The sequence below is a fragment of the Phyllostomus discolor genome, chromosome 6, assembly GCF_004126475.2.
Source record: "Phyllostomus discolor isolate MPI-MPIP mPhyDis1 chromosome 6, mPhyDis1.pri.v3, whole genome shotgun sequence".
Taxonomy (NCBI): Eukaryota; Metazoa; Chordata; class Mammalia; order Chiroptera; family Phyllostomidae; genus Phyllostomus; species Phyllostomus discolor.
The window spans coordinates 106,632,088-106,658,595 of NC_040908.2; the positions used below are offsets into that span (position 1 = coordinate 106,632,088).

At 35.8% G+C, this 26,508-nt stretch overlaps 1 protein-coding gene across 1 annotated transcript; it reads left to right on the forward strand.

Moving 5' to 3' along the window:
* Window positions 1-468: 468 nt before the first annotated feature.
* Window positions 469-26,202, forward strand: CHORDC1 (cysteine and histidine rich domain containing 1). Its single transcript, XM_028516009.2, has 11 exons — window positions 469-680; window positions 4,142-4,191; window positions 8,943-8,999; window positions 10,184-10,341; window positions 14,482-14,582; window positions 15,187-15,245; window positions 19,028-19,098; window positions 20,269-20,374; window positions 22,194-22,313; window positions 22,744-22,806; window positions 23,287-26,202. The coding sequence occupies exons 1-11, from the start codon at window positions 617-619 to the stop codon at window positions 23,431-23,433; spliced, it is 996 nt and encodes a 331-aa protein (XP_028371810.1). The 5' UTR covers window positions 469-616; the 3' UTR covers window positions 23,434-26,202.
* Window positions 26,203-26,508: the final 306 nt, after the last annotated feature.

Genomic DNA, 26,508 nt, shown 5'->3' on the forward strand with positions numbered 1-26,508 from the left:
GTGATTTGACCCCAGATTCTCGGTTATTAAAACCACTCCAAATGCTGACATTTCTTCAATGCTTCAGAATCATGACAATGGAAACTCACATAGAGACACCCACCATTCCTCTCATCACTTACTAAACAACCACATTGTAGCAAGATTCCAGAAAACTGCAGGAATCTGCAGGTACTTTCAAGCATCTAGAGAATAAACAACAGTGTAATAATAGTCTCAAAAATAAGAGGGCAGTATCTGCGCCAGACACCCACAGCCGATAAGGAGCGGCGAACGTCTGGGGAGTGAATAGGACTCCCCATCGGATACCTCCGCTTTCGGCCTCCAAAGTTTTCCAGGTAAACCCGGTCCTCCACCTCCGGCCCCGACGCCAGGTGCTTGTGTCTGACCCTCGGCGGCCCGCTGATTGCCCCGCCTCCTGACTCTTCCCCCGCCTCTTCCCAGCTTTTCTGCGCCTGCGCGACCAGATAATTCGCGAAGGTTCCTGAAGCAAAAGCGGCCGTTTCCGGAAGCCGGCTGCCGCTCAGCGAGCAGAACTGTGGTAACGGGGGAGAGTCGTAAACGCACTGTCTTGCGGGTCCGGTTGTTTGGGCCTGACTTGTATTGGTGGGGGGAAATGGCCCTCCTGTGCTACAACCGGGGCTGCGGTCAGCGCTTCGATCCCGAGACCAATTCCGATGGTAAGAGAAACGCACTGCCAGCCTGCCCTCCCCTCTCCGCCGCCTCCTGCGGGGACGCCCGTGGGCCCGACTGGGGGCCGGGGTCCCCCCGCGAGGCTCCTGTGCGCCGCCCCCCCCCCCCCCGGGGCCCTTCCGGCCACCCTGGCAGCTGTCTCTGCTGTGCGCGGGGCCTCCGGCCGGGCGCCCCGGCAACCGCCTCTGACGCCTCTCACTGCCGCCTCTCTCTGCCGCCCCTCGAGCCCGCTGACCGGCTTCATGGTGGCCCCACGTGTCCCCCGGCCGTCCGCGGTCTCTCATTCGCCTGGAATTCAGAACATCTTTCTCCCCAACCCGTCTATTTGGGGACTCAAAAAGTCAACCAGGTGCTAGTGGTCTCGCTTGGCGAGTGATTTGCCGTGAGTGTGTGAGTGTGTGTGTAAGTGTGTGAGAGAGAAGCAGAGGGACGTACCGAGACAGCAGGGTTGGGCAGTAGGCAGGTTACTCTAACATTTAGGGGCAGCCTTGTTGTATTTGTATAGGAATTTATTTGTCCGATAGCCTGCTGTGGCAGTGTTTGGTAGACGCACCGTTACAAAGTTACTGTTTTAAGAAGTGTAGTTGGCTAGAGAAATTATTCTGTATCTTCATGCTGTTAAGTTTTATTAGACCCAGGAGGGGAGTGGTGGCACCGCTGCATTTGTGTTGGGTGTTTTTGCTATGGCCTTCCTATTTCTTATGATTTTATACTCACCTGAGGACATGTTTTCATTGCTGAAGGAGAGAGATGTCAAGATCGATTGGTTGCCTCCCTCAAACCCGCAACCTAGGTGTGTGCCCTGACCGGGAATGGAACCGCAGCCTTTCCTTGTGATGCTCCAACCAGCTGAGCCTCCCGGGCAAGGGCGTAAGGCCTTCCTATTTTAATTAGATGCCATCGTATGGATAAAGGGATTGAATTGTCTACCACACCAAAATGTAGAGTTACAGACGTAAAATGAAAGTTAGTGACTAGGCTACATGAAAAATAGGAAATGATCAATGAACATCAATTTTTATTAGTGACTTGGACAAAAAAGTAAGTCTATTCTTTGAATATTGCAGGACGTGACAGCACTTTCTCAAATTCAGTTATCGTTTAGTGTGGATCTTCTGTGTGCCAGATATTAGACATTGTTACATTATCTCATTCACAGCAACCCTGCAAAGTATGTATTATTCAGAGAAGCTGAGTTCAGCATGGTAGCAACATGATTACACATTGTGAAGATTAAATTCGTTGCCTTTTAAAATCTTTCTGACCTCTGAGATGTCTGAACTACTTATCTTGGTGCCCAGGTGAATTAGTGACATCACTTAAAATAAAACCATTGCCTCTGTAAAAAAGTAAACTTAGTCTCTGCACATATTCTTCCTTAGCATCAGTGAAACGGGAAAGGCTGATTTTGTTGTACCAGACAGTATGTTTATAGGGTGTTATATATCGGCCTAAATTAAGAGGAGATACAGCCATGTTTTTGGAAGTCAGCCCTGTATGTGTCATTGGTACAGCCCTAGGAAAGAGATGGGGGATGGGTCACTGGAAAGCCCCAGGAGTAGATAGTCTCAAGGATTGTGTGATGGACAGTATCGGATTCGCCTGGGAGCACCAATAAGGTTGCTGCTCAAACTATATTTACTTTAGAAAAATGGGGCTTGTTTTAGGTACTAAGAATGAATACTTTACTAAGTTGGTTGATAGAATGGAAAGCTAAGAAAATGAAGATAGGGAGAAGACAAGAGCCAAGGGCAGACTGGACTTAGGTGAAAGTTCTGTGCAATGGGAGAAGTTTTACATGTATTAACTAACAAGCCTCCCTTCTAAGCTGATAGCACATTTTAGTTTGAAACACAGCTAAATGAGTGTTTAAAGAACACCTGATCGGTAGCTTGCTTATATTAAGCAATATTCTGCAAATTGCATCAATTCACAAACAATACTTTATTTAATCCACAAAGTGGTGTGTGAGGAAATTGAAACAGCTACCAAGAGGCAGAACCAGATTTGAGCAAGGGTCAGATTTAGTGTTAAAAGCCCATGGCTCTTAACCACTGCCATGTTATAGCTTCTCCACCAAATACTTCTTTGAGAAAAGCTGGTAAACCTGATACAGAAAAGCTATACAGGACATTATCCATCTGTCTGTTACTTACTTTTGAAAGCAGTGATTTTCCAATTTTGTTCATACTAGTTGCCTGACTAAAACCTGACTCACTGCCACCGCCATTCTGCCAAAACTGACCGTTATTATGATGACACCTCTTACTCTGCTTTACATTATGCATTTTATGCCCTTGGCCTTTGTAAATTTGTTATTTAAAAGTACTCTTTCTTTTCTCTACTGTGATTCCCCTCTCAATTTCATATCCCTCTGCATATTCACTTCTATTTGGAACCTCCTTCGTTAACCCTTAATTCCATTACTACCCTTAATTAGTAACTTCTTTCTAATCCATGGGTTTACTTACTGTGCCATGAGAATACTTGAAACTTTCTTGTTTGATGTGCTAGCACATTGTCTGGGTAACACCTGGTTACTAAGTTAGGAAACCATAATGGCTGTTAATGAATGGATAGGAGATTCCCTTAAGTACTAGCAAGTAATCATTTTATGGTAGCACTGGGAATTTGAGGTTGTAACACTTGAAATCTAAGCAGACATGAAGGTTGAGCAAAGCAGCCTTATAAGAAAATTACACAGGTGTGGAGCTGACCTGTTTTTTTTCTAAGCTTATGGTTCCCTCAGCCAGGGAATAAGTGTGTCTATTAATCTAATTTTTAAAAACTTAATACTCTATGTTGCAAAGTGTAATGAGCCCATTTTCATGAAAGAGTAAGGTAAAAATTAGTGGTGTAATGAATAAGGGTATAAGGAAATACAGAATAACCATCAATGAAAAAAGACTGTAGAACAACTTCTTTTTAATGAGGTTTGTATCTGGGAATTAACAGAAGTTAATTCCCAGAAGTTAAACTGACAGTTAGATATTGTATCAGCTTTCAAAATTTTGAACCTTTTCTCATAAAATACCTTTTTCAGGAATCTCTTTAATCTTATGGACCAATACACATAAGGACACTTTTAGTTTGATAGTATTTTTATAAAAACAGAATTGAAAGATGACAGTCAAAATTTTGGAGAATAAAGTTTTGGTACTTAATATATTTTACTACAACTAACAGGAATACAGAATATAACTTGTTACACTTGGATTATTCTGTATTTTTTCTATCTATAGCTATGATACTCTTGAACAGAACTTTATTACTATTTTAATACAGTGTTATATTAAGCATTGTTTACCATGCATCATACTTGAGCATTAATGAATTTTTAAGGAAAAGTATTACCTGAATTTGGAAAGAAGGTTAAATATTATTGCCTGAAGGAAATAATGTTATTTTTTATTATAAACTGGTATTTTTTCTTCTTCTTTTTGACCAGATGCTTGCACCTACCACCCAGGTGTTCCAGTCTTTCATGATGCATTAAAGGTAGGAACTTGATATATTTCCGTCTCTTTATATTTGTAATGTGAATTCCGAAGTGTAATACCAAATCTTTGTTTTCTCATCTTTTGTGACTCTCTGCTTTCTTAATGACCATTTTCAGGTGATTTGAGCAAGCACTCCACTAAATGCATGTACAGGTCTTTTCCACTTATAAAATTGTATTATTTCTATCACAACTCCTCATTTTCTGTACCTCTAATTTCTTCACTTTACTAATTTTGAGGAGAAATGAAAGCAGTTGTTTTGAATCCTAATCTCAATCTGTCAGGCAGCTGCTGTCTAGTAAGAGCAGCTCTGAATTTTAGGGAAGATTGATATAAACACTAAATAGTGCCAATCTCAGGACATACATGTATGTTTATTTTATTTTTTAAGTATATTTTGATTATGCTATTACATTTGTCTTCTCTGTTTTATTCCCCTCTGCCCAGCAAACCTCTCCTCCTACCAACATCCTTCCCTCATCCTCCCCTTAGTTCATGTCCTTGTACATGTAAGTACATGTAAGTTCTTGGGCTTCTCCATTTCCTATACTGTTCTTAACCTCCCTCTGTCTGTTTTGTGCCTACAATTTATGTTGCTTATTCCCTGTACATTTTCCCCAATTTTCCCCCTCCCTGCTGATAACCCACCATGTGATATCCATTTCTGAGATTCTGTTCCTGTTCTAGTTGTTTGCTTAGTTCATATTTTTTTTAAGTTCATTTGTTGATAGTTGTGAGTTTGTTGTCATTTTCCTGTTAATATTTTTATCTTCTTTTTCTTAGATAAATCCCTTTAACATTTCACATAATAAGGGCTTGGTGATGATGAACTCCTTTAACTTGATCTTATCTGGCAAGCACTTTATCTGCCCTTCCATTCTAAATGAAAGCTTTGCTGGATAGAGCAATCTGGGATGTAGGTCCTTGCCTTTCATGACTTGGAATATTTCCAGCGCCTTCTTGAATGCAAGGACTCTTGAGAAATCAGCTGACAGTCTTATGGGAACTCATTTGTGTGGAACTGTCCCTTTTCTCTTGCTGCTTTTAAGATTCTCTTCTTACCTTTAAAATTGGCTAATGTAATTATGATGTGCCTTGGTGTGTGCTTCCCTGGGTTCAACTTCTTTGGGACTCTCTAAGCTTCCTGGACTTCCTGGAAGTCTATTTCCTTTGCCAGATTGGTGAAGTTCTCCTTCATTATTTGTTCAAATAAGTTTTCATTTTCTTGATCTTACTCTTCTCCTTCTGGCACCCCTATGATTAAAGTTATCCCAGAAGTTCCTAAGCGTCTCCTCATTTTTTTGAATTTTTGTTTCTTCATTCTGTTCTGGTTGAATGTTTATTTCTTCCTTCTGCTCCAGATCCTTGACTTAGGCTCTAGTTTCCTTCCCCTTACTGTTGGTTCCCTGTATATTTTTCTTTATTTCGCTTTGCATAGCCCTTTTTCCTCTATTTTGTGTCTGCATTCTATCATTTCTGTGAACATCCTGATTAACATTGTTTTGAATTGTGCATCTGATAGGTTGGTTATCTCTTCATCACTTAGTTCTATTTTTGGAATTTTGGTCTTTCATTTGTGCCATATTTCTTTGTCTCGGTGCACCTGTTATGGGGTAGAACAGAAGGTATTCACCAGGGCAGGGCAACCCACTTCACTGTGTTCTGATCCTATATGTGGGGGAGGGGTCAGAGACGGAACAGTGCCACTTGCTTGGCTCTTGTCTGGCTTTCAGTCACTTCCCCCACTACCCACAAACATATTGGGCCCTTCTGGTGCTGATTTCTGGGTAGAAGGGTTGGTGTATGTTCTAGGACCCTGGGTGTCTCTCTAACAAACTCTCCTGTGGGGCTGGGAGTTTCTCCTGCTGCTGCGATGCCCACAGAGTTTTATAGCCAGAAGTTTCGAGGCTTTATTTTCCTATGCTGGAACCCTGAGTTGCGTGGTCCATCTCACTCCCCAATTGTTCCTCCCAGTTTATCTGCACTCAAATATGGGACCACCAGACACTGCCTCCCTCAACGGGGTCCTCCAGCCACCTTGCTATATGTCCTCTCCACCATGGCTGCCTGTCTCTGCCCTCCCACCAATCTTAATGAATGTTTCTTCTTTAATTCCTTGGTTGTCAGACTTTCATATAGTTTGGTTTTCTGGCAGTTCTGGTTATTTTTTATTTTTAAATTTGTTGTCCTCCTTTTGGTTGTGCGAGGAGGCAAAGTGTATCTACCTATGCCTCCATCTTGGCCAGAAGTCCCCATGTACAAATAAGTCTAGCACGGAAGTAAGCAGGAAAGAGTTGCCACCTGTTTCCCACGTGTACTTTGATGTTCTGGAGAGGTAGTGAAATAACAGAATGTTGTTTACCCAGGTTTTTCATCGTGGGGTTATTGACCTTTTACAATTTATGGTAATATGGTACATTTCCCATTGTAGATTTTAAAATGTTGCAGCATGGCTGCCCTGGTTTTAGCTATTGCTACTTCTACATGGGAACATTAACAGTTTAATTACATGCTTAAATATCTTGTCAGTGCCCTTTGAATTTTTAACTATACCTTTCAGAAAGTAGTTGGGTGTTTTCTGGCATTTATCTGTTAGGTAGCCAACCCAAAACAAAGGTGTATAAGCAAACATCGAGTTAATGCTATTCTAGTTAGTTCTTTTTTTTTTTTTTTGGCAAACTTTTTTTTAAACATTAATTTTTTTAAGATTTTATTTATTTATTTTTAGAGAGGGAAGGGAGGGAGAAAGAGAGAGAGAGAAAGAGAGAGAAACATCAATGTGCGGTTGCTGGGGGTCATGGCCTGCAACCCAGGCATGTACCCTGACTGGGAATTGAACCTGCGACACTTTGGTTCGCAGCCTGCACTCAATCCACTGAGCTACACCAGCCAGGCTGGTTAGTTCTAAGTGAGGGAAATGAACCAAACATTCAATAGGGCAAGTTGAGACTTGACTTCTCATATCTTTTTAGCCTTTTTGAAAACCTATATGGATAGAAACTGTGATTCAGTGGGAATATATTTTTTTTTCTAGGGGTGGGGTGATTTTTATCTTTCCTGGACTGCCATTCTGTTTATTTTTCCTATTTTATGCGTTTTTTTTTTCTTTTCCTGTGATGTTTTTTCTTGTCTTAACCATAGTCATGCTGTGCTTCTCAGTCTCTGACTTTCTGTTTCTCTCTTTTTGTTAATTCATCCCTATCCTTAAATGTTACCTTTATGGCTTCTACAGCATATTGCCATTTATTTGTGTCATTGGCAATCACACACCAGTTTCTAAAGTGGATTCTTATTCCAGAAATAGCCTGCCTTTCAACTTTGCTGCTGCTAGTAATTACATCACTTAACTTTCCAGTTGTTCAGTCCATCACTCTTTTTTTTACTACATAACTGTTAATTATTCTGATTAATTAATCTTAATGATTTTACTTTAAAGTATCTATTTCTTTCTTCTCCAATCCTGCTGTTTATTGTTGTCTCAATAAACATTTCTTAAAAACCTAGACTTTCCAAGACTATTGGATTTCACAGCTCACTGGATTTTAAACAAAATATGTAAATCAGTATAGTGTTTACTGTTGCCAGTTTTCTGTTTGACCAATAAGAAGTTAAACATTGCGTTAACAAAATAAAAAAAATTAATATTCAAATTAGAAGAGGCATATTTAGAGAAAAGGACAGTCCTCCTTAAGAAATAATAGTGACCTTATACACATATTTAAATTTATCCATCCCAAATGCCAACCTGTATCTCAATTTAGAGTAAAGAATTAAATTTCAAAATAAAGGGAATTTTGAATTATATTTTAAATTTTCTTCAAAAAAACCTTTTAAGTGTATATTGTGAAAATAACTCACTACCAAAATCTTTAAACAGTATATTGGGAAAACAGTGAGACACAGACGGTTGTATGCAAAGCCGGCCCTTACTCTATATTTCAGACTTCCGAAGTCTTGAGAGTGCTGCCTTTTTATTTCCTTATTTCCTGTACTCCAGTGGAATTAAACTTAAAGGCATTTTTTGATAAGCCAGTTGATGTTTTGTTCAGAAATTACACAGTGCATAACAATTTTTATTTTTTTATGCTTCTGACTGAAAAGATTATTTAACCTTCAAAGATCTAGCAATGCTAAGGCTGCTACATTAATTAATCTGTGTTCTAAAAATAGAACTTTTTTTGAGGAACAGCTAGAATATTTAGAAACTAAGTTATTATGATTATTATCTTTAACTTTTAAAAATTAAGTGCTTTTTAAAAAAATCCTCACCTAAGGATATGTTTCATTGATTTTAGAGAGAGACACAGGCACAGATTGGTTGCCCCCTGTGTGTGCTCTGACTGGGGATTGAACTTGCACCCTCAGTGTGTGCCCTGACTATAATCAAACCCATGACCTTTTGTTTCATGGGGATGGCACTCTAACCAGCTGAGCCACTGGCCAGGGCAATCAAGTACTATTTTTAAAAACAGATGGGGTTTTTGTTTCCCTGTTTTAAAAGGTGTTTCTTTTCATAATAGATCATAATACACATCACTTCTAACATTGTTAGTTTTTTTTTAAAACTAAGAACTAAAAACATTTCATTTGGTAAGATGAATCATTTTACACCATTTCAAAACTGTAGAATACATATATATATGCAAGTCACTTCTGGATTCAAGAAGATAAGTGCAAGTAGAGCATTTCACTGGGTTGTGGTTTTCATGCAAATACAATTTTCAGTATTTTTCCTCTTGTGTTTTATAGGGTTGGTCTTGCTGTAAGAGAAGAACAACTGATTTCTCTGATTTTTTAAGCATCGTGGTAAGCATTAATTTTTTTCTATATTATCTCCTAAAAGTACATATTCTGGGAAGCTCCAAATTTGAGGAATCTGATTTTAGACTAGTCCCTCTTAATTTGCAGATCATACTTTTCTTTTAAAATGGAGCTCTCTTGCCTCCTACAGTCTTTAAAATAGGAATTTATCTATTTTAGAGATTAAAATTTCAAGTTGCCAGTTTTGGTTTGTTCTTGATGTTAACAGTTCTAAAAGAACATCTAGAAGATGGAAGGTGGTAGGCAAAAAGTTAATGCATTTTCAGTTAGGAACAATACATTTTTACCAAATCTAAAATACCATTGAAATGTACAATTATTTTGTATACTTTTAAGAAAGAAAACTAAAACTGGTAATCGAGTGATGTATCATTGATCCTATGATTTCAGAGATGTTAAAATGTATGTATGACTCAATAGAATATGGAAAAGATACTTACTGAATGTTTGCCACCTGCCAGATGTGCCAAGTAGTCTATCTTATTTAATTCTCTTACTATCTTAAGTGCCATATCTCCGTTTACTGAAAACTGAGGTTTAAAAAAATTAACTAACTTGCTTAAGGTTATATAACTAGTTCGTGCAGAACTGTGGATTAGATTGAGGCCCTATTTTGGGAATAATTTGTAGAATTCTCTTTGTATGTTTTCTAGAATTTGTTTCCTATAAACAAGAAGTTTGTGCTGTACATTTAATAGAAAGTTAAGTAGATATTTTTGAAGTTTTATTCAGAGGCTTTTTTTAAAGCATTATTCACACGTAATAACTCATTTAAAAATATAACAAATATGTTCTGGCTGGTGTGGCTCAGTGGACTGAGTGCCAGCCTGTGAACCGAAAGGTTGCCTGCCAGTTTGATCCCCAGTCAGGGCACATGCCTGGGTTGCAGACCAGGTCCCCAGTTGGGGGTCTGCGAGGGGCAACCTATCAATGTATCTGTCACATATTGATGTTTTTTTCCCTTTCTCCCTCCCTTCTTTAAAAATAAATAAATAAAATCTTTAAAAATACAGCGAGTTTGGAGACTTTTTACTAGTTTTTAAAGTAAGTCCTTGAGATAAAAGTGAAGAAAACACAATAGGATTTATTAATAAAGAATTAAAAATAGCATTTCTATCATGGCATGTGAAATAGATGAGAGGGTAACTCTTAATACTTTTCACTAACAGGGCTGTACAAAAGGAAAACATAATAGTGAAAAGCCACCTGAGCCAGTCAAACCTGAAGTCAAGACTACTGAGAAGAAGGAACTATCTGAATTGAAACCCAAATTTCAGGAGCACATCATACAAGCCCCTAAACCAGTAGAAGCAATAAAGAGGCCAAGGTACACTTTTTACACTTGGCATGTTTTTGTCACATTTGAATAATAGCATTTGTTCCTGGTATTTTATGATGTTGCATAATTCTGTTTGTAACAATTATTCAGGTCACCAACTTTGTTACCATTTGGTTTTCCTTTAAATATATCTTTTATTTTTATTTTCCCTTACCTTGAGGCCATGTATACAATAAATTCATTGCAGACTTGCTCGCTGTGCCATCATAATTGTCAAAGGGTTGGGGAACCACACATCAGTCCTGTGCTTTGGCTTTTGTCTTTCACTGTGGCATAGTGAAATTCTGTAATGGAATTGTCCTTGTCAGGGAATCAGTTTGGGTTGAAAAAACTTAGACGTCTTCGTTTCTGTTCTTGTACTGTTTCTTGAGTATTTTCTAGGGCATTCTTAATGGAATGTTTAGTTCTTTTTCAAATCCAGTAAAAAAAGAATTTCCTTTTATTTCAAAATGGTCCATTATATTGTTACTAAATCAGTATATAATGTTCCCTTGTATTGAGCTAAATTCTCTTTTTTACTTATCCATATTTTGCCACTTAGAACAAGCCTAGTGATTCAGCTTTTACTTTCTGATACTGAAGATTATTAATCTCATTATTACTGATAAGCTTTTAATGTATTTAATTTAGATAGCATATCTATTAAAATACTTTTAAAATATGTTTTGTTAAATTTACAATAGGATTATACAGATTCTTCATACATTTTGATCATCTAGACTCTTTTAATTTGACATTCCCACACATGCATATTGGGTACCACTGTTATATCAGGTCTCCATGTTGCATGTGAGTGTGGAATTGTTTTAGAACCAAAATACAGGAACCAGAAAACAGTGTTTTGGCCACAAATATGGCTCCTATTGATATTTTATTCATACTGTGGACTTACGGTTTTCTAAATTTTTTTCTTTATTGATCTTACTTAATTTACAGCATATTGAATAATTCCAGACCAAGATAAGAATCCTGAGAGATTTTCTGATGTTTATTTAAACAAACTACTTAGAATGATTTTATTCCATGTTCAAATCATTAATAATCATGAGAGACTTTATCAAATGCCTTGCTGGTTGATTTGCCAGTCAAAAAATAATTATCAGAAAAAGACAGGAATTCTGACATGACTCCTTCTTGAGTATTACAGTGTAATTGTAATACTATAATTGGTGATACAAGGTACTGTTTTCTTTAAGCAATGGAATGCTACTAATTTTACTTAAGAGCAAGTAAGAGAAATTAAATATTTTATCCTGAATTCATTCGGTGGTATTATAGAGAGATGAGGATATAGGTTTTTATGTCCTTTGTTAATGGCCTCCTGTATCATTTATCTCCTTAATGATGAAGAATAAATAACCTAGGATTTCTATTTTTAAATATATTTTATTGATTATGCTATTACAGTTGTCCCATTTTCCCCCTTTATTCCCCTCTCCCTTGCATACTCTCTCCCACCCACATTTCTCCCTGTAGTTCATGTCCATGGGTCATACATGTAAGTTCTTGAGCTTCTGCATTTCTTATACTATTCTTAACCTCCCCCTGTCTATTTTTTACCTACCATTTATGCTACTTATCCTCTGAACCTTTTCCCCCTTTCTCCCCCTCCCCTGCTGATAACCCTCGATGTGATCTCCATTTCTGTGATTCTGTTCTTGTTCCAGTTGTTTGCTTAGTTTGTTTTTTTGTTTTTGTATGAGGTGTGGTTGTTAATAACTGTGAGTTTGTTGTCATTTTACTGTTCATATTTTTATCTTCTTTTTCTTAGATAAATCCTTTTAACATTTCACATAATAAGGGCTTGGTGATGATGAACTCCTTTAACTTGACCTTATCTGGCAAGCACTTTATCTGCCTTTCCATTCTAAATGAAAGTTTTGCTGGGTAGAGTAATCTTGGATATCAGTCCTTGCCTTTCATGACTTAGAATACTTCTTTCCAGCCCCTTCTTGAATGCAAGGTCTCTTTTGAGGAATAAGCTGACAGTCTTATGGGAACTCTTTTGTATGTAACCGTCTCCTTTTCTTTTGCTCCTTTTAAGATTCTCTCCTTATCTTTTATCTTGGCTAATGTAATTATGATGTGCCTTGGTGTATGCTTCCTTGGGTCCAATTTCTTTGGGACTCTCTGAGCTTCCTGGAAGTCCATTTCCCTTACCAAATTGGGGAAGTTTTACTTCATTATTTGTTCAAATAAGTTTTCCATTTCTTGCTCGGCACCCCTATGATTTGGATGTTGGAATGTTTAAAGATGTCTTGGAGGTTCCTAAGCCTCTACTCATTTTTTTTGAATTCTTGTTTCTTCATTCTTTTCTGGTTGAATGTTTCTTTCTTCCTTCTGCTCCAAACCATTGATTTGAGTTCCATTTTCCTTCCTGTCACTATTGGTTCCCTGTACATTTTTCTTTATTTCACTTAGCATAGCCTTCATTTTTTCGTCTAATTTGTGACCGTATTCAACCAGTTCTGTGAGCATCCTGATTACCAGTGTTTTGAACTGCACATCTGATAGGTTGGCTATCTGTTTGTTGCTTAGTTGTATTTTTTCTATAGTTTCGATCTGTTCTTTTGTTTGGGCCATTTTTTTTTTGTTTTGACGCACCTGTTACGTAGTGAGAGGTGGAGCCTTAGGTGTTTACACCTAATGGCGGGGTGTGCACACCTAGGGCAGGGCAACCCACGTAGGTGTGTTGTGTTGTGACCCTGTACATGGGGGAGGGGTCAGGGAGGGAACAATGGTCCTTCCTCCTCTCTCTGCTGGTTTTCATCTCTTCCCCCGCTACCCACAAGTAAAGTGGGCCCTTTTGGTGCTGATTCCCAGGTAGGTGAGTTTGTGTACATTCTAGGACCCTGTGGGTCTCTCCAATGAACACTCCGTGTGAGGCTGGGAGTTTCTCCCGCTAATGCCTCAACCCCCACAGGTGTTTTCAATCAGAGGTTTGAAGCTTTATTTCCCCTTACTGGAGCTCTGGGTTGTATGGTCTGTCTCGCTCCCCAGTTATTCCTCCTGGTTTATTTGCACATGAATGTGGGACCACCTGCTCCACCAGCCACCGCCTCATTGGGGGTCCTCCAGCTGCCACCTTGCTGTGAGTCCTCTCCACCTGGCTACCTGTCTCCACCCCTCCTACTGGTTTAGATGATGTTTCTTCTTTAACTCCTTGTTTGTCAGACTTCCATACAGTTTGATTTTCTGTCAGCTCTGGTTGCTTTTGTTTTTAAATTGTTGTTGTCCTTTTGGTTGTGCAAGCAGGCACAGTGTGTCTACCTATGCCTCCATCTGGCTGGAAATCCTCCAGGATTTCTTTTTATTTTATTAATATTCTTATTTATTGAATGGCCTTAAACAGATCATACAATACATACTGGTAGCATCGTTAGGGGATGCTGTTACTGTTTTTCTTAAGTCTACTGAAATTGCCTTGTGATACAGTGGTATCTGAATTTATTAGAGATGCATATACCACTGTCCACACAAAGTGAATTATCTCTACCAGGAATATGGATTCACTTAGTACATATGTATTGCTTGTTTATTATATGCTCAGCATTTTGTTTAGGCATGGATTGTAAAAGTACATCATGGTCCCTTCGTTGGAGATAACTCATCTTGACAAACTTGGATTGCTAGTCTTTATTTCCTTCCCATTAGCCTTACTGATTAATTTAATATGTTGGTGGTAGCATGATTATTTGAGACTTAATATTTTTTTTTTTTTTAAGATTTTATTTATTTATTTTTAGAGAGGGAAGGGAGGGAGGGAGAGAGAGAGAGAGAGAGAGAGAGAGAGAGAGAGAGAGGGAGAGAGAGAGTCATCAATGTGCGGTTGCTGGGGGTTATGGCCTGCAACCCAGGAATGTACCCTGGCTGGGAATCGAACCTGGGACACTTTGGTTCCCAGCCCGCGCTCAATCCACTGAGCTACGCCAGCCGGGGAGACTTAATATTTTAATATCAGAACCTTTTCTGTTAAAACTTTAGATATGTTAATATTTCTAATAAGAAAAACTTGTCTCAAAACCATTCGATTTCTTTCCATAAATAGACACTTAAGTATATTTATTTTTAGTACAAAGAAATATTTTTGTATATCAATGATGGTAATAAAGTTTCAAAATTCTCCAGCCCAGATGAACCAATGACAAATTTGGAATTAAAAGTATCTGCTTCCCTTAAACAAGCACTTGATAAACTTAAACTATCATCAGGGAATGAAAAAAATAAAGGTAAGATTTTTGTTTTCTAGGTTGTAATTTTTTTTCTGTACAATTAATCATTTATCTACTAGAGATAAGCACTGTATATGTGACCGAATATAATAATGAAAAAGTAGCATATTGGAGGAAAGAACTTATTTCTGTTCTTTAAATGCCAGTAATACCAGAATGGATATGTGATTTAACAATGAGTTAAATTTCTTTGATAATTGTAAATGTTTCATTGTACATGAGATAAAATATACTCAATATTCTCTGACTTATTCCTGATACCATGGGAAAAAACTACCCTTTCTTAATTTCTCTTTCACAAGATTAAGATATTGGATATAAAACTGTATTATAGAATGGAAGTGTGTCATGTCATTTTAGGGATATTGGTAAAATCTAATCACAATAATTGGCTTAGTAACTTTTTAAATACATTACCTGAAAGGTCACAAAGAAAACTTAAAATGATTTTAATTTTAAATTAGTTAATTTTAAAATGTTAGTGCTTTTTATATTTAGATTACTTTGTAAATATTTGTTTTATGGAAAAGGTTACTTTTTAAGAGTGGCACTACAATATAGTGTTATATTTTAATATTTCTCATTTGATTTTTTGTTTCAGATGAAGAGAGTGATGAAATTAAAATTGGGACTTCATGTAAAAATGGAGGGTGTTCAAAGGTATATGTTGTAAAATCTGTGTTGAGTCGTAGAAATAAAATTTTAATTTTGAAAAAAGTGAGTGCAATTTAGAGAATCAAGTCAACAAACATTGGTGTTGGGCATTATGCTATCAGCTAGGGCTTACGAACACAGGTAAGAGACTATCTCTGAGGAGCAACATATGTCACAGAAGCTTGGGCTTAAATAATTCTAATGTAGTCAGCATTTACTGAGAACTTAACTGTGTGTGAGACGTTGTTTTAGGGGCTAGGAACATACTATTAAATAATGCAGAAATCTCTATTGTGAAGCTGATATAATTAGGGGGAAAACAAGTAGGTAATTAAAATGAATTCAGGTGGTTATGAAGACAAGGAAATAGAGTGAAGCTTTAAATCAGAATGTTAGGGAAATCTTTCATGATGACATTAAATCAAAAATCTGAATAATGTAGTAGATGAGTTATGGAACCCTTGGAGTAGACTTGGGAGAAGTATGTGTAGAGGCTTTAGAGCTTGTCTCTTCAAAGAATTATGCAAAAGGTCAATGGGGCTTGGTCAAAAGTGTGTAAGTAGTGCAAAAAGAGAGGTAGGCAAGATTATGGAGTTTTTTACAGGCAACAATGAGGTATTTGGGCTTTATTCTCAGTATAATGGGAAGCTATTATCTGTTTTAAGGGAGGGTTTTGAAATTTGTCTTTGGCTACTAAGTAGCAAATATAATGGGGTAGGAGTAAAATTTGAAAAAGGAAAACCAGTTAGGATGCTATTGTGGAAGACCAGGCAGTGAGATTGGAGGGTATGTTTTTGAAATTAACTGTGGTATGTAATCAAACATCTCAATGAGGCTTTTTGCTACCTACTCTATGTAAAATTGCATATCCTCCAGCATACCCACTCTCTTTTTTCTCCATAGCACTTAGCATCTTATAACACACTACTAATTTTGCATATTTACTTTAATAATTATCCATCCCATCTTCCCTCCCTTACCTCATATAAGGTTTATAAGGAAATGATTTTATTTGTTTTGCTCTTTGCTGTATTTCGAATGCTTAGAACAGTACCTGGCACATGGCAAATATGTGTAGAATGAATGATATTTTGAAGTATTAGCAGGACTTGCTGATGAACTGGAGGTGAAGGAAGGGGGTTGTGACTCCAGCATCTAGGTGACTGGTGACAGTAATCAAGAAAGAAGACAGGGTTGGGGGGAATAGGTTTGTAGTTTACCCTCATGTTAAGTTTGAGATCACCTTACTCATAGGGATGGAAATATAAATGTATTCACAAAGGTAGAAGTAGATAAAAGAGAATGATTAATTCTTGGGGTAAGTGCAAGTTGATAGGTTAATGGAGGAAGATCCACAGAGAGAAGGTATCTCAGATGAATTTTGAAACACACATGACTATTCTGTAAATGAAAAAAAAAAGGAAAGGATATCCCAAGCAGAGGTAGGTGATACAAGTGGCATACAGAAAACAATAAATAGTTGATGATGGTACAGAATTTGCTAGTGTGAGGTTCAGATTAAAAGAGGTGAATAGGGGCCAGATCCTGAAAGGCTGTTATAATGCTCAAAAGTTAAACTTTCGCCTGTCATGACCAGTGTGGCTCAGCTGTTGGGCATCTTCCCAGAAAGCAGAAGGACACCAATTTGGTCGCTGGTTTGATACCCACCAGGGCACATACCTAGGGTGCGGGTTTGGTCTGCATACAAGAAGCAACCAACCAATCCAACAGATTGATGTTTCTTTCTCTCTCTTTCTCCCTCCCTTCCCCTTTCTCTAAAAATAAGTAAAATCTTTTTTTAAAAAATTAGACTTTAGTTTATGGAGGCCATTAAAGACAACTTTTAATCTTTTTCACTGAACTATAATGCTTAAAAACATACAAATATAAGTTATAGCTCAAGGGATTTACTCAAAGCGGTGCCCTCCTTATGCCTCCTCTCATTATTCCCTCCCCCAAAGGTAACCACGTTTTTTCTATCAGCAGAGATTAGTTTTGCCTAGTTTTGAGCTTAATGTAAATAGATTTATAGGACAGTTACCCTTGCTGAAGAAAATGTTTGTTCGAGTTATCTTTGTTACACATAGCTGTAGCTTGTTCATTTCATTGCTTTAAAATATGCAGTTGTTTGAATGTACAGTCAATTTACCCTTTCTACTGCCCTTTAACTTTTTTGGATTAATACTGCCTGAACATTTTTGGGCGTGACTTTTGGGCATGGCAGATGAATATATTTCTATTGGAGATATGACTAGAACTGGAATTGCTGGATTATAGAATATGTGTATGTTCAGTTTTAACAGATACTTCCACATAGTTTTCCAAAGTTGTTGTATTTATACTTCTGCCACCAATTTATTGCTGATTTCATTTCTTCTACACCTGGGTAACACTTGGTATATCAGTCTTTTATATTTTAGTCATTCTGGTGGGTGTATAGTGTTCCCACTGTGGTTTTAATTTAACTTTCCAGGTGATGAAATTGAATACTTTTCTGTATTTTTATTGGCCACTTGGGTATTGTCTTTTGTAAAATGTCCAAAATCTTTTACCTACTCATTTATTAAGTTTGCTTTTTCTTACTGATTTTGGAATTATATATATATATATATATATATATATATATATATATATACACACACACACACACACTTTTTTTTTGGCTGAAGTTCTTCGTTAGAGACATTATACATTTTCACTGTTTTAATGGCTTTTGATAAACAGAAGCTCTTTAGTAATATCTAGTTTGTCCATCTTTTCCATTGTTTTCTGTGTCCTATTTAAGAAATCTGCTTCTAGATCATGAATCAGAATCTGTTAGTATAGTTTCATTGCCTGAAATCAGCTGGTGATCATGAGGAAGGTTAGCAAATTAAACTGACAGATAATTTTTAAGTCAAATTGATAGTTTTGTGATATACAAGATATAGGTGGAGGGAGAAGAGGAGTTAAAGAGCACATACAGGGAGATTGAGTAGATGTGGTGCCACCAAATAAGGTGGGAAGACAAGTAGGAAGTTTGGGGGGCAACAGTGATAAATTCAGAATCTAACATACTGAGTTTCATGTACTTATGGTATATTTTAGGAGATACACACACACGATACTTTGGATTTACAAAAAAAGTAAATATACAGAATTTTTATTTTCTATAGGTGGTTGCAATAAACACCAAAAAAAGAGAAAATATAGTACTGGCTGCAACTATGTTTTATTAATATAATTTTTTGTGAATTCATCTGTAGAGCCTTCACCTACAGCAGCAATGGGGCCCGGATCTTCCAGACAAATCCTGGATATATATATAGGTCGGCAGCTCATTTTACCCTTCATAGGGATAAGAACTCATCACTCTAGAACTTCCAGAATTGCTTATTAGACTTTCCATATCAATTCATAATGCCCACACAGTTTATTATGCACATAAATCATACTGTAACTATATTTCTGTTGAGATTACTAATCTCTTGGTTTTAATATTCTGTAAATTTAAATACCTAAATATGCTTAGATGTGACCTCATACCCAAAAGTCTGAAAGCATCTTAATACATCCTATTGCCTACTTTTCTATTTGCCTTTTTCATAGGGAACTGAAACTTAAGCATATTCAAAAGGGAACCATTTTTTATTTCTTATTGGAATGGCCTGGGGTGAATTTATGACTGTTCTAGGTAATGTTATTTCTTGAGCATTTTCATAGTTCATAGAGATCAACAATACTACCAATATGTGTGAAATGTGACATTGACATTCGAAGGTAATGTTTTTTCTTAATTTTGCTTTTAGACATACCAGGGTCTGCAGAGCCTAGAAGAAGTCTGTATATATCATTCTGGAGTACCTATTTTCCATGAAGGGTAACTTTTTTTTTAAAGATTTTATTTATTTATTTTTAGAGAGGGAAGGGAGGGAGAAAGAGAGAGAGAAACATCAGTGTGTGGTTGCTGGGGGCTGTGGCCTGCAACCCAGGCATGTGCCCTGACTGGGAATCGAACCTGCGACACTTTGGTTCACAGCCCGCACTCAAGCCAGTGAGCTACGCCAGCCAGGGGGCCATGAAGGGTAACTTATACATGACTAATTCAAACCGTCTGGTAGAGGTTAGAAAAGTTAATGTGCTTTTAAATATTATTTGTCATGTAATGCAATTAGATATTTTATTTAGATTGTTGTGTAGTAGTCTTCACAATAATCTAAAAATGTGGGTTTTGCCTTTTTACACATGAGAAACTGAAACAGTATTACAGTTAAGTGGCTGTTGTGATTCAGACCTCATGTTTCTCCTTATTTTGTTATATTTCAGTGTGATACTCTATTTGGGCTGAGTAGGTTTTTTTGCTTGGAGGACTGTCTATGCATTGCAGGACATTTACAATTTTTAACATTGGGGCAGGAAGGACAGCAGTATTGTGTGCCATCCAAGAAAACCCATACTTTTCTATAGCCCTCAGTTGAGAGCCTCTCTTCTGTATTACCCTGTAGTTTATAGAAACTCAGTACTGTGTTAAAATCTTCAGGATTCAAACCCAAAGTTCTGTAATTTTTGTCTACTAGTGTTAAAATTTTTCTCAAGTATATAGTGGTGGGTTTCACCTTTGGGATTGACCTTCACAGTTGTGCAGACATTATTTTTTAGTTTGTTTGCATATTCTCACATTTTGGGTTAGTAAAATGTGAGGATGGAAAATTTTTGGTCATACCACTTTTTTGGTAGCTTCATGAGGACCTGAGAATGTGAGCTTTTGGTGAAAAGCTGATTTGGAATGTTGTGGTGGTTTTAAGCATCTTTATTCAGGAGCTCCAAAATTGCTATAATAAATGGCATCCTGGTTTTTAAATTATTAGTCTTTTGATAATTTTAGGCAAAATTAGACACGTGTTAGGCACTGTTAGGCAACTTAGACACGTGTAAGATATTAAAAGTGCAGTTATTGATTTCTTTTTAAAGTCACACTTGTCACTATGATACTTCTGGACTTGATTGGTTGTGAGATTTTATTTCTGAAATTTTTCTGTATAATTTAAAGGATGAAATACTGGAGCTGTTGTAGAAGAAAAACTTCCGATTTTAATACATTCTTAGCCCAAGAGGGCTGTACAACAGGAAAACACATGTGGACTGCAAAGGATGCTGTAAGTAACCTTTTCAAAATTATACTTTCATGTGTTTTTATCTGAGTTGTTTGAAAAATTTAAGATTATGCTGTCCTTAGATTTAAAAAAAAAAGTCTCTCCCTCACAGTATACTGAGTTTTGATGGGCCTAAAAACTAAAATTAATCTCAGTCAAGCTCCCAGAACAAGCCCTTTGATCAAAATAGTCACTATGTATACTGATACAAGTATATGGATTTTTATGAAATACTTAGGCCTGGAGAAATTAGAGCATGTTTTTCTATAATTCCGTGGGTTTTTCCCACTTTTTGTGGAACAGAAATCACTTTTGCGCTTATTTGAATTATTGAACGTTTAGATCTCCGATTCTCTCTTGGCCTCTTAGCAGTTCATTCAACTATTTACAGATGCACAAACACTTCATCTGGTGGCCAGAGAGGAAGATGGCAGACTTGTTGGAATTGTTTTGAATGCTTCTGCTTGCTACAGGGAATTTTATCAACAGAAAAAGAAAGCATCAGTTCCTTCTTCCCTGGACAGCTTTTTAAAAAGACTTGGGGTTCTGCAAATATTTCCCCAAATCCCATTAAGTTGTAAGAAGGCAAGCAATTTATCGCTAAATAAGTGTTTGGTAGCTATTACTGATGTATTTTATAATATATTAAATTTGATTCATGTGCTCCCTTGGCACACAAATTAAACCCAAGGCAATGAACCTTTTCAGTATATGCCTCTGAACTTATAAGGTAATTGTAAATTTTCAAGTTGCTGCAGGGATTCATTTCTTCTGTATTTGAGTATTCTATAGTTTTTGCTTTTTAATAACATTGTTGGAGATTGTAAACACAGTGTGGGGCAAAAGTAATTTTACAGTTGTGAGTAAATGAAACAGGATTTATTCTTGTGTTGTTATTTATTATTGTATTGTTTTCCATACTAACAACTGTAAACCTACCTTTGCCTCAGGCTGTATATCACTCAGAATAAGTCATCTACCACAAAACTAGGAATATTTAATTAGCAAAAAAAAAGTGACATCTCCCGGTATTTTCTCCAAGGTCCAAGAGTTTAAAAGGTTTAGTTTGAAAAAATAAATTTGTTTTCTATTATATGGAAAAGTTTTCAGACTATAACCTTCAGTGAAATGTTTTTATTTTTTTAATGCATGCATTTGTCAAGTATTGTGTCTAAGCCAGTAGCCTAAGGGCAAAATAAAATGTAAGTGATAAAAAGTAATTTAAATTCAGATAATATAATGGTACCAAAATGTAAATACTAATGTTTACAACAACAGTGCCTCACGGTTTCCTGCATTATATGACTAATTTATGCTCATATATAAAACAAATCACAGTTTGTCTTTTGTAAAAGTAGTTGCTGATACAGCAATATACTATTGGTAGACAGTAATTATTTCCATAATAGTAATCAAGAGACTACTTCCACAAATTATTTTTCTGTATGTTGTTATGAGAAAATAATTATTCAATGACAAATAGTTGTAAGCAGTCAATTATTTTTCCCCCAAATTCCAGTTTGTAGAATATAAGTCAAATACTGTAGGAGTTCTTAAATTACCTTTTTAAATGCATGTTAATTCTATGGCCCTAAAAGAAAAAAATCAAATAGAAGGAATAAGTGTGTTCTCATGTTCTTAAATCATAAAACTATAAATGTTTTTATTATGACATATTGTTTAAATTTTTGAAGTTTGCCCTTATAAAAATTAAGGGCTTTGTTGCACGTGGTAATTTTTTCTCATTTAGGTGGGTCAAATTCTCCTTCGCAAGAGGTTATGTGGCACTTTGTAAATCCCTAAAGTCTGTCTTATGTTACAGGGGAAAAAAGTTGTTGCATGTAGACATGACTGGCATCAAACTGGAGGTGAAGTCACCATCTCAGTGTATGCTAAAAATTCACGTCCAGAGCTCAGTCAGGTAGTCGCGAACAGTACATTGGTAAGTACACTAAGTATCCCTGAGTAAGAACTGTCTTACATTTTTTGTTTATGTTGATGTAATACTGTTCTTGAGCTGATTTTAAGGTGAGATCTTACAGTCTTTCCCATTCGAAAAAAACAGTTTGAAATTACTTTCACAGAAACTATCTTAAATGGAAATTTCTACATATAGAGTTTTTTGTGAAGCATTCTGGAGGTACTGTGGTAGTTTAGAAGGTTTATCAAATAATATGGTACTTAGTTTTTCTCAATGTAACACTCTAAGTTATTTTTTTCCGTATTACTGTTTTTCTTAAAAAAATATTGGCACTTTGTTAAAATAGCTTAAATGATTTGTTATCAGTATATTCTTATTTTTATAATCATTTTATATCATAAACCTTCAATTTGGACTTGATCACTCAACTTTCTATATATATCTTTTTCAGTTAAATGTGCACATTGTATTTGAAGGAGAAAAGGAATTTCATCAAAATGTGAAACTGTGGGGTGTAAGTATTATGAATCCTGCAGAATTTTTTCTTATAATTTAAAATACCATTCATATAATAAAAGGTAGTATTTTAGTAATTGATGCAAGATAAGTATATAATCTGGTTATTCTAACCAAAAAGTTGGAATCTAGGTATAGAAATCGCATTAGAGCCCTGGCTGGTGTGGTTCAGGGGATTGAGCACCAGCCTGCAAAGCGAAAGGTCACCAGCTGGATTCCCAGTCAGGGCATATGCCTGGGTTGCTGGCCAAGTCCCCAGTTGGGGTCATGTGAGAGGCAACCAGCTGATATATCTCCCATACATTGCTTTTTCTCTCCTCCCTCCCTCCACTTTTTTCTAAAAGTAAATAAATAAAATATTTTTAAAAAATAGCAGTAGAGTCTTAGATTTTTGATTAACATAGATAAGACCAGTATTTTCCCCTAAGACTAATTAAACCACCCCTGTGGTTTACTTTAATTCTCTTTGATGTTGCAGGTGATTGATGTAAAGCGAAGTTATGTAAGTATGACTGCAACAAAGATTGAGATCACCATGAGAAAAGCTGAACCTATGCAATGGGCAAGCCTTGAACTGCCTGCAGCAAAAAAACAGGAAAAACAAAAAGAAGATAAAACAGAATGAATTGAGAGGGAATAACCAGTTATTGCCTCTTTCAAACTTCTTAATATGTGGTGAAATAATGGCTTGCTGCTGTAATCTTTAGTTTAATCTTTGGTTTTGCTGTTGTAGAATCTGGCATTTCAGGGTCAACAGTCTAGGTTCTTAAAAGCCAAAGTCAGTTTATCTTGTGCTTCCCATTTTTCTTTTGAGTTACTGAAGATTGATATTCATTTCTTCTCACTAATAGAACTGTAGTTGTGTCCCATACTTGAAGAAGCTAGAAAACAGCTCATGAATAGAGTAGTTCTTAGTAAATATTATGTTAAGCAGCAAAATGTAAAGTAATATTTGTTCACATCTTTCTATTATTTCATAATTAGTAAAGCAAGATGAAATGTCAAATTTTTAATTAGTTTTTTCATGCATTTTTGTTCCTATAATACTTGAAAATCTTGAAGGAAAAGATAAAGCTCTGCAGTGTTTTTTCCACTTGGGACGGTTACTTTCTGTAAGAGGATTAATTCTGAAGTAGTGTAATAAGTAGTTAAATATATGCATTGATTAACAAATCAGAATTTGCAACCAATTGAAAAAAAATTTTATCAATACCTGTATTACTTGCCAAGCAGTACCATTTAATAGTATAGGAAACATTATAAAGAAAAGTGTAGAGATATCAATTTGGTTAAAATTCACCATTTTGTAAGACTAAGCAATAATGTTAAATATCTCTTCCCTGATTATTTACAAGGTCTTGGTATGGTGTTATGGCTAAATTGTATCTGAATTATAGCTTACACCCTGTTAAAAATTTTAATTAAATATGAAGAGAAACTAAATCTATATCTGGTTTCCCTTGGTAAACTATATCTGTAAAATTATAGATTAAAAAGCTTATGGAAATACATTAGTTCCAGAAAGCTAAATATTTAAGCTTTGCTTTATGACAACTATCTATTACATGTTAAATAAAATAGCTCAATTGTTTTAGAGTTTTTTTAGGCTTTCATGAACAGTTTGACAATTCTAGGTGATACAATGTTGATTATATATTGTACTGTATTAAACAGGTATCACAGAATTAGATTGTTTATGCTGATTGAAACCATTAAATGATAGGTTACTTTTTGAGGTAGTGCAGAGCTCATGAAGACAATGAAAAATGTTATGAAGGCAAAAAATGGCAGAATTTAATAAATTTGGGCATGAATTATGCTTACATAGATTAAAATGATTATTTCCTAAGCCCCTTGAGTGTTTTTCTTTTCTTGGGATTAATGGAATTCTTACAAAGGAAAATTTGCAGAAGTACAATTTTAGTTAAAGGATTAGTATATCTTACTAAACTACCCTTAGTAAATAACTGTTATATATAGTTATGTATTTATTAAATGGTTTATTACCTCTGTTACAAATGAAGATGTAAAAAATCTGGCAACCAGGCTTTCATGACACAAAATACCATGGCAAGAAATTTTTGGCAGTAAAAATGGGAACCAAATAAAGTGTATAAGTTTATAGTGAATTATATTTAAAGTTTTTAAATGTATCTTTTGTAATTTAGGAGCCTGGGTTCATTAGGACACATGCAATCTTTATTGCTTAGGGAGAGGTTGCTGCTTGTTTTGATTTGAGGTAATGATTAATATATCCTTTTTTAATGTTTCCTTCTTTGAGGCTCTTTTCCCCCCAAACAGTACCTTAATATGTTATGTACAATTGAACTATTATTTGAAGCAAGTGGATTATACACCTAAGAGTTAGTTACAGAGCTTTGACTTTTTTTACTGTTTTTGGACACAACTTAATGTATTTAGTTTTGTTATGTTGGTGACCTTTCTCTGTTTCTTATTCCCACAAACCTCTGAATCTGTTGCTCAAATAAAAATCTAAATAATTCTTTTAATTCATACATAGACACTTATAATTATGTAAAATATATTTTACTTTTATCAGTCTGTCAAAAATTAAAAAACGGCTAACCTTATTAAGTTGTTTCTCTAGAAAGGTACTTATTCTCAGCATGCAGAGCAACTACTATAGCAAAACAGTCAAAGATAGGTTTTTATTATATATACTTAGTAACTAATCTGACAGCTAAGCTAACCATGGGAAACATTAGTTTTCTTGTGTAGCACATTTGCTAGTATAAAGTAAGGTCCTAAGAAATTGAGCTTTTATTTCTTTCCAACCTCTTATTTTTTAGGTTCGTTTACAGAGGGGTTGCAAAAAAAGTACAGAGTCTTTTACATCCTAATCTTCCTCTTAAGTTAAAATCTTACATGATCATAGAACATTAACAAAACCTAAGAGGTTAGTGTTGATACAATACTAGTAACTAAAGTAGAACATTAATTTTGACCATCTTGTTTTAGAGGAACACTATTAAAGGGTACTTCTTGACCTGTCCTAGTTTTGGTCATAATTTAAGCCAGGAATTTATCAACCATTAAAAATAAAAATTGAAATCAGTCTATCATTCACAAATGTTTGTAGGTAAAGAATGCCATTTGTTCTGACCATATATTAGCAAAGAGCTATAGTAATCTATTATATTAGAATTTGTATTATGCTATAGATTTTAATTTTTATTATGTATATTTTTGGTGGGTTTTCTTGAGATAATTCTTTAGCTATCTAAGGTTAAAGAGAACCTGAAAGAGTTCTTGCAAATATTTTAAGTGACTTTGGGTTATTACTCTGCCACCCCTTGCTTCTTTTAAACAAAATCAGTCATTCTCCACATGAAAATGTTTTCCATACATACACAATAAAATTTTTAAAAGCTCATTAATGAGGTCTGGTGTCAGTTTTAGGGCATTTGGGTGTGTACTCTAACTTTTTTTTTTAACAGCTAGGTATTTCAAGTTCTCTCTTAGAACATTAACAGGCTTTTTTTTTTATTACAGATTATTTTGTTCTTGCACTCATATTTGTTACTTGTATTGATTTTTTTTTGCTTATATCCTAATTCCTTGTCCTCAGTTTTAAAATGCAAGCTAAGTCCATCTTGTATTTAGATTTTGTTATTTAGTGTTTACTTTCGTTTAATTGTTGATTTGTTAGGTAGCTGGGAAGTTGGTTTTTTGCTTGATT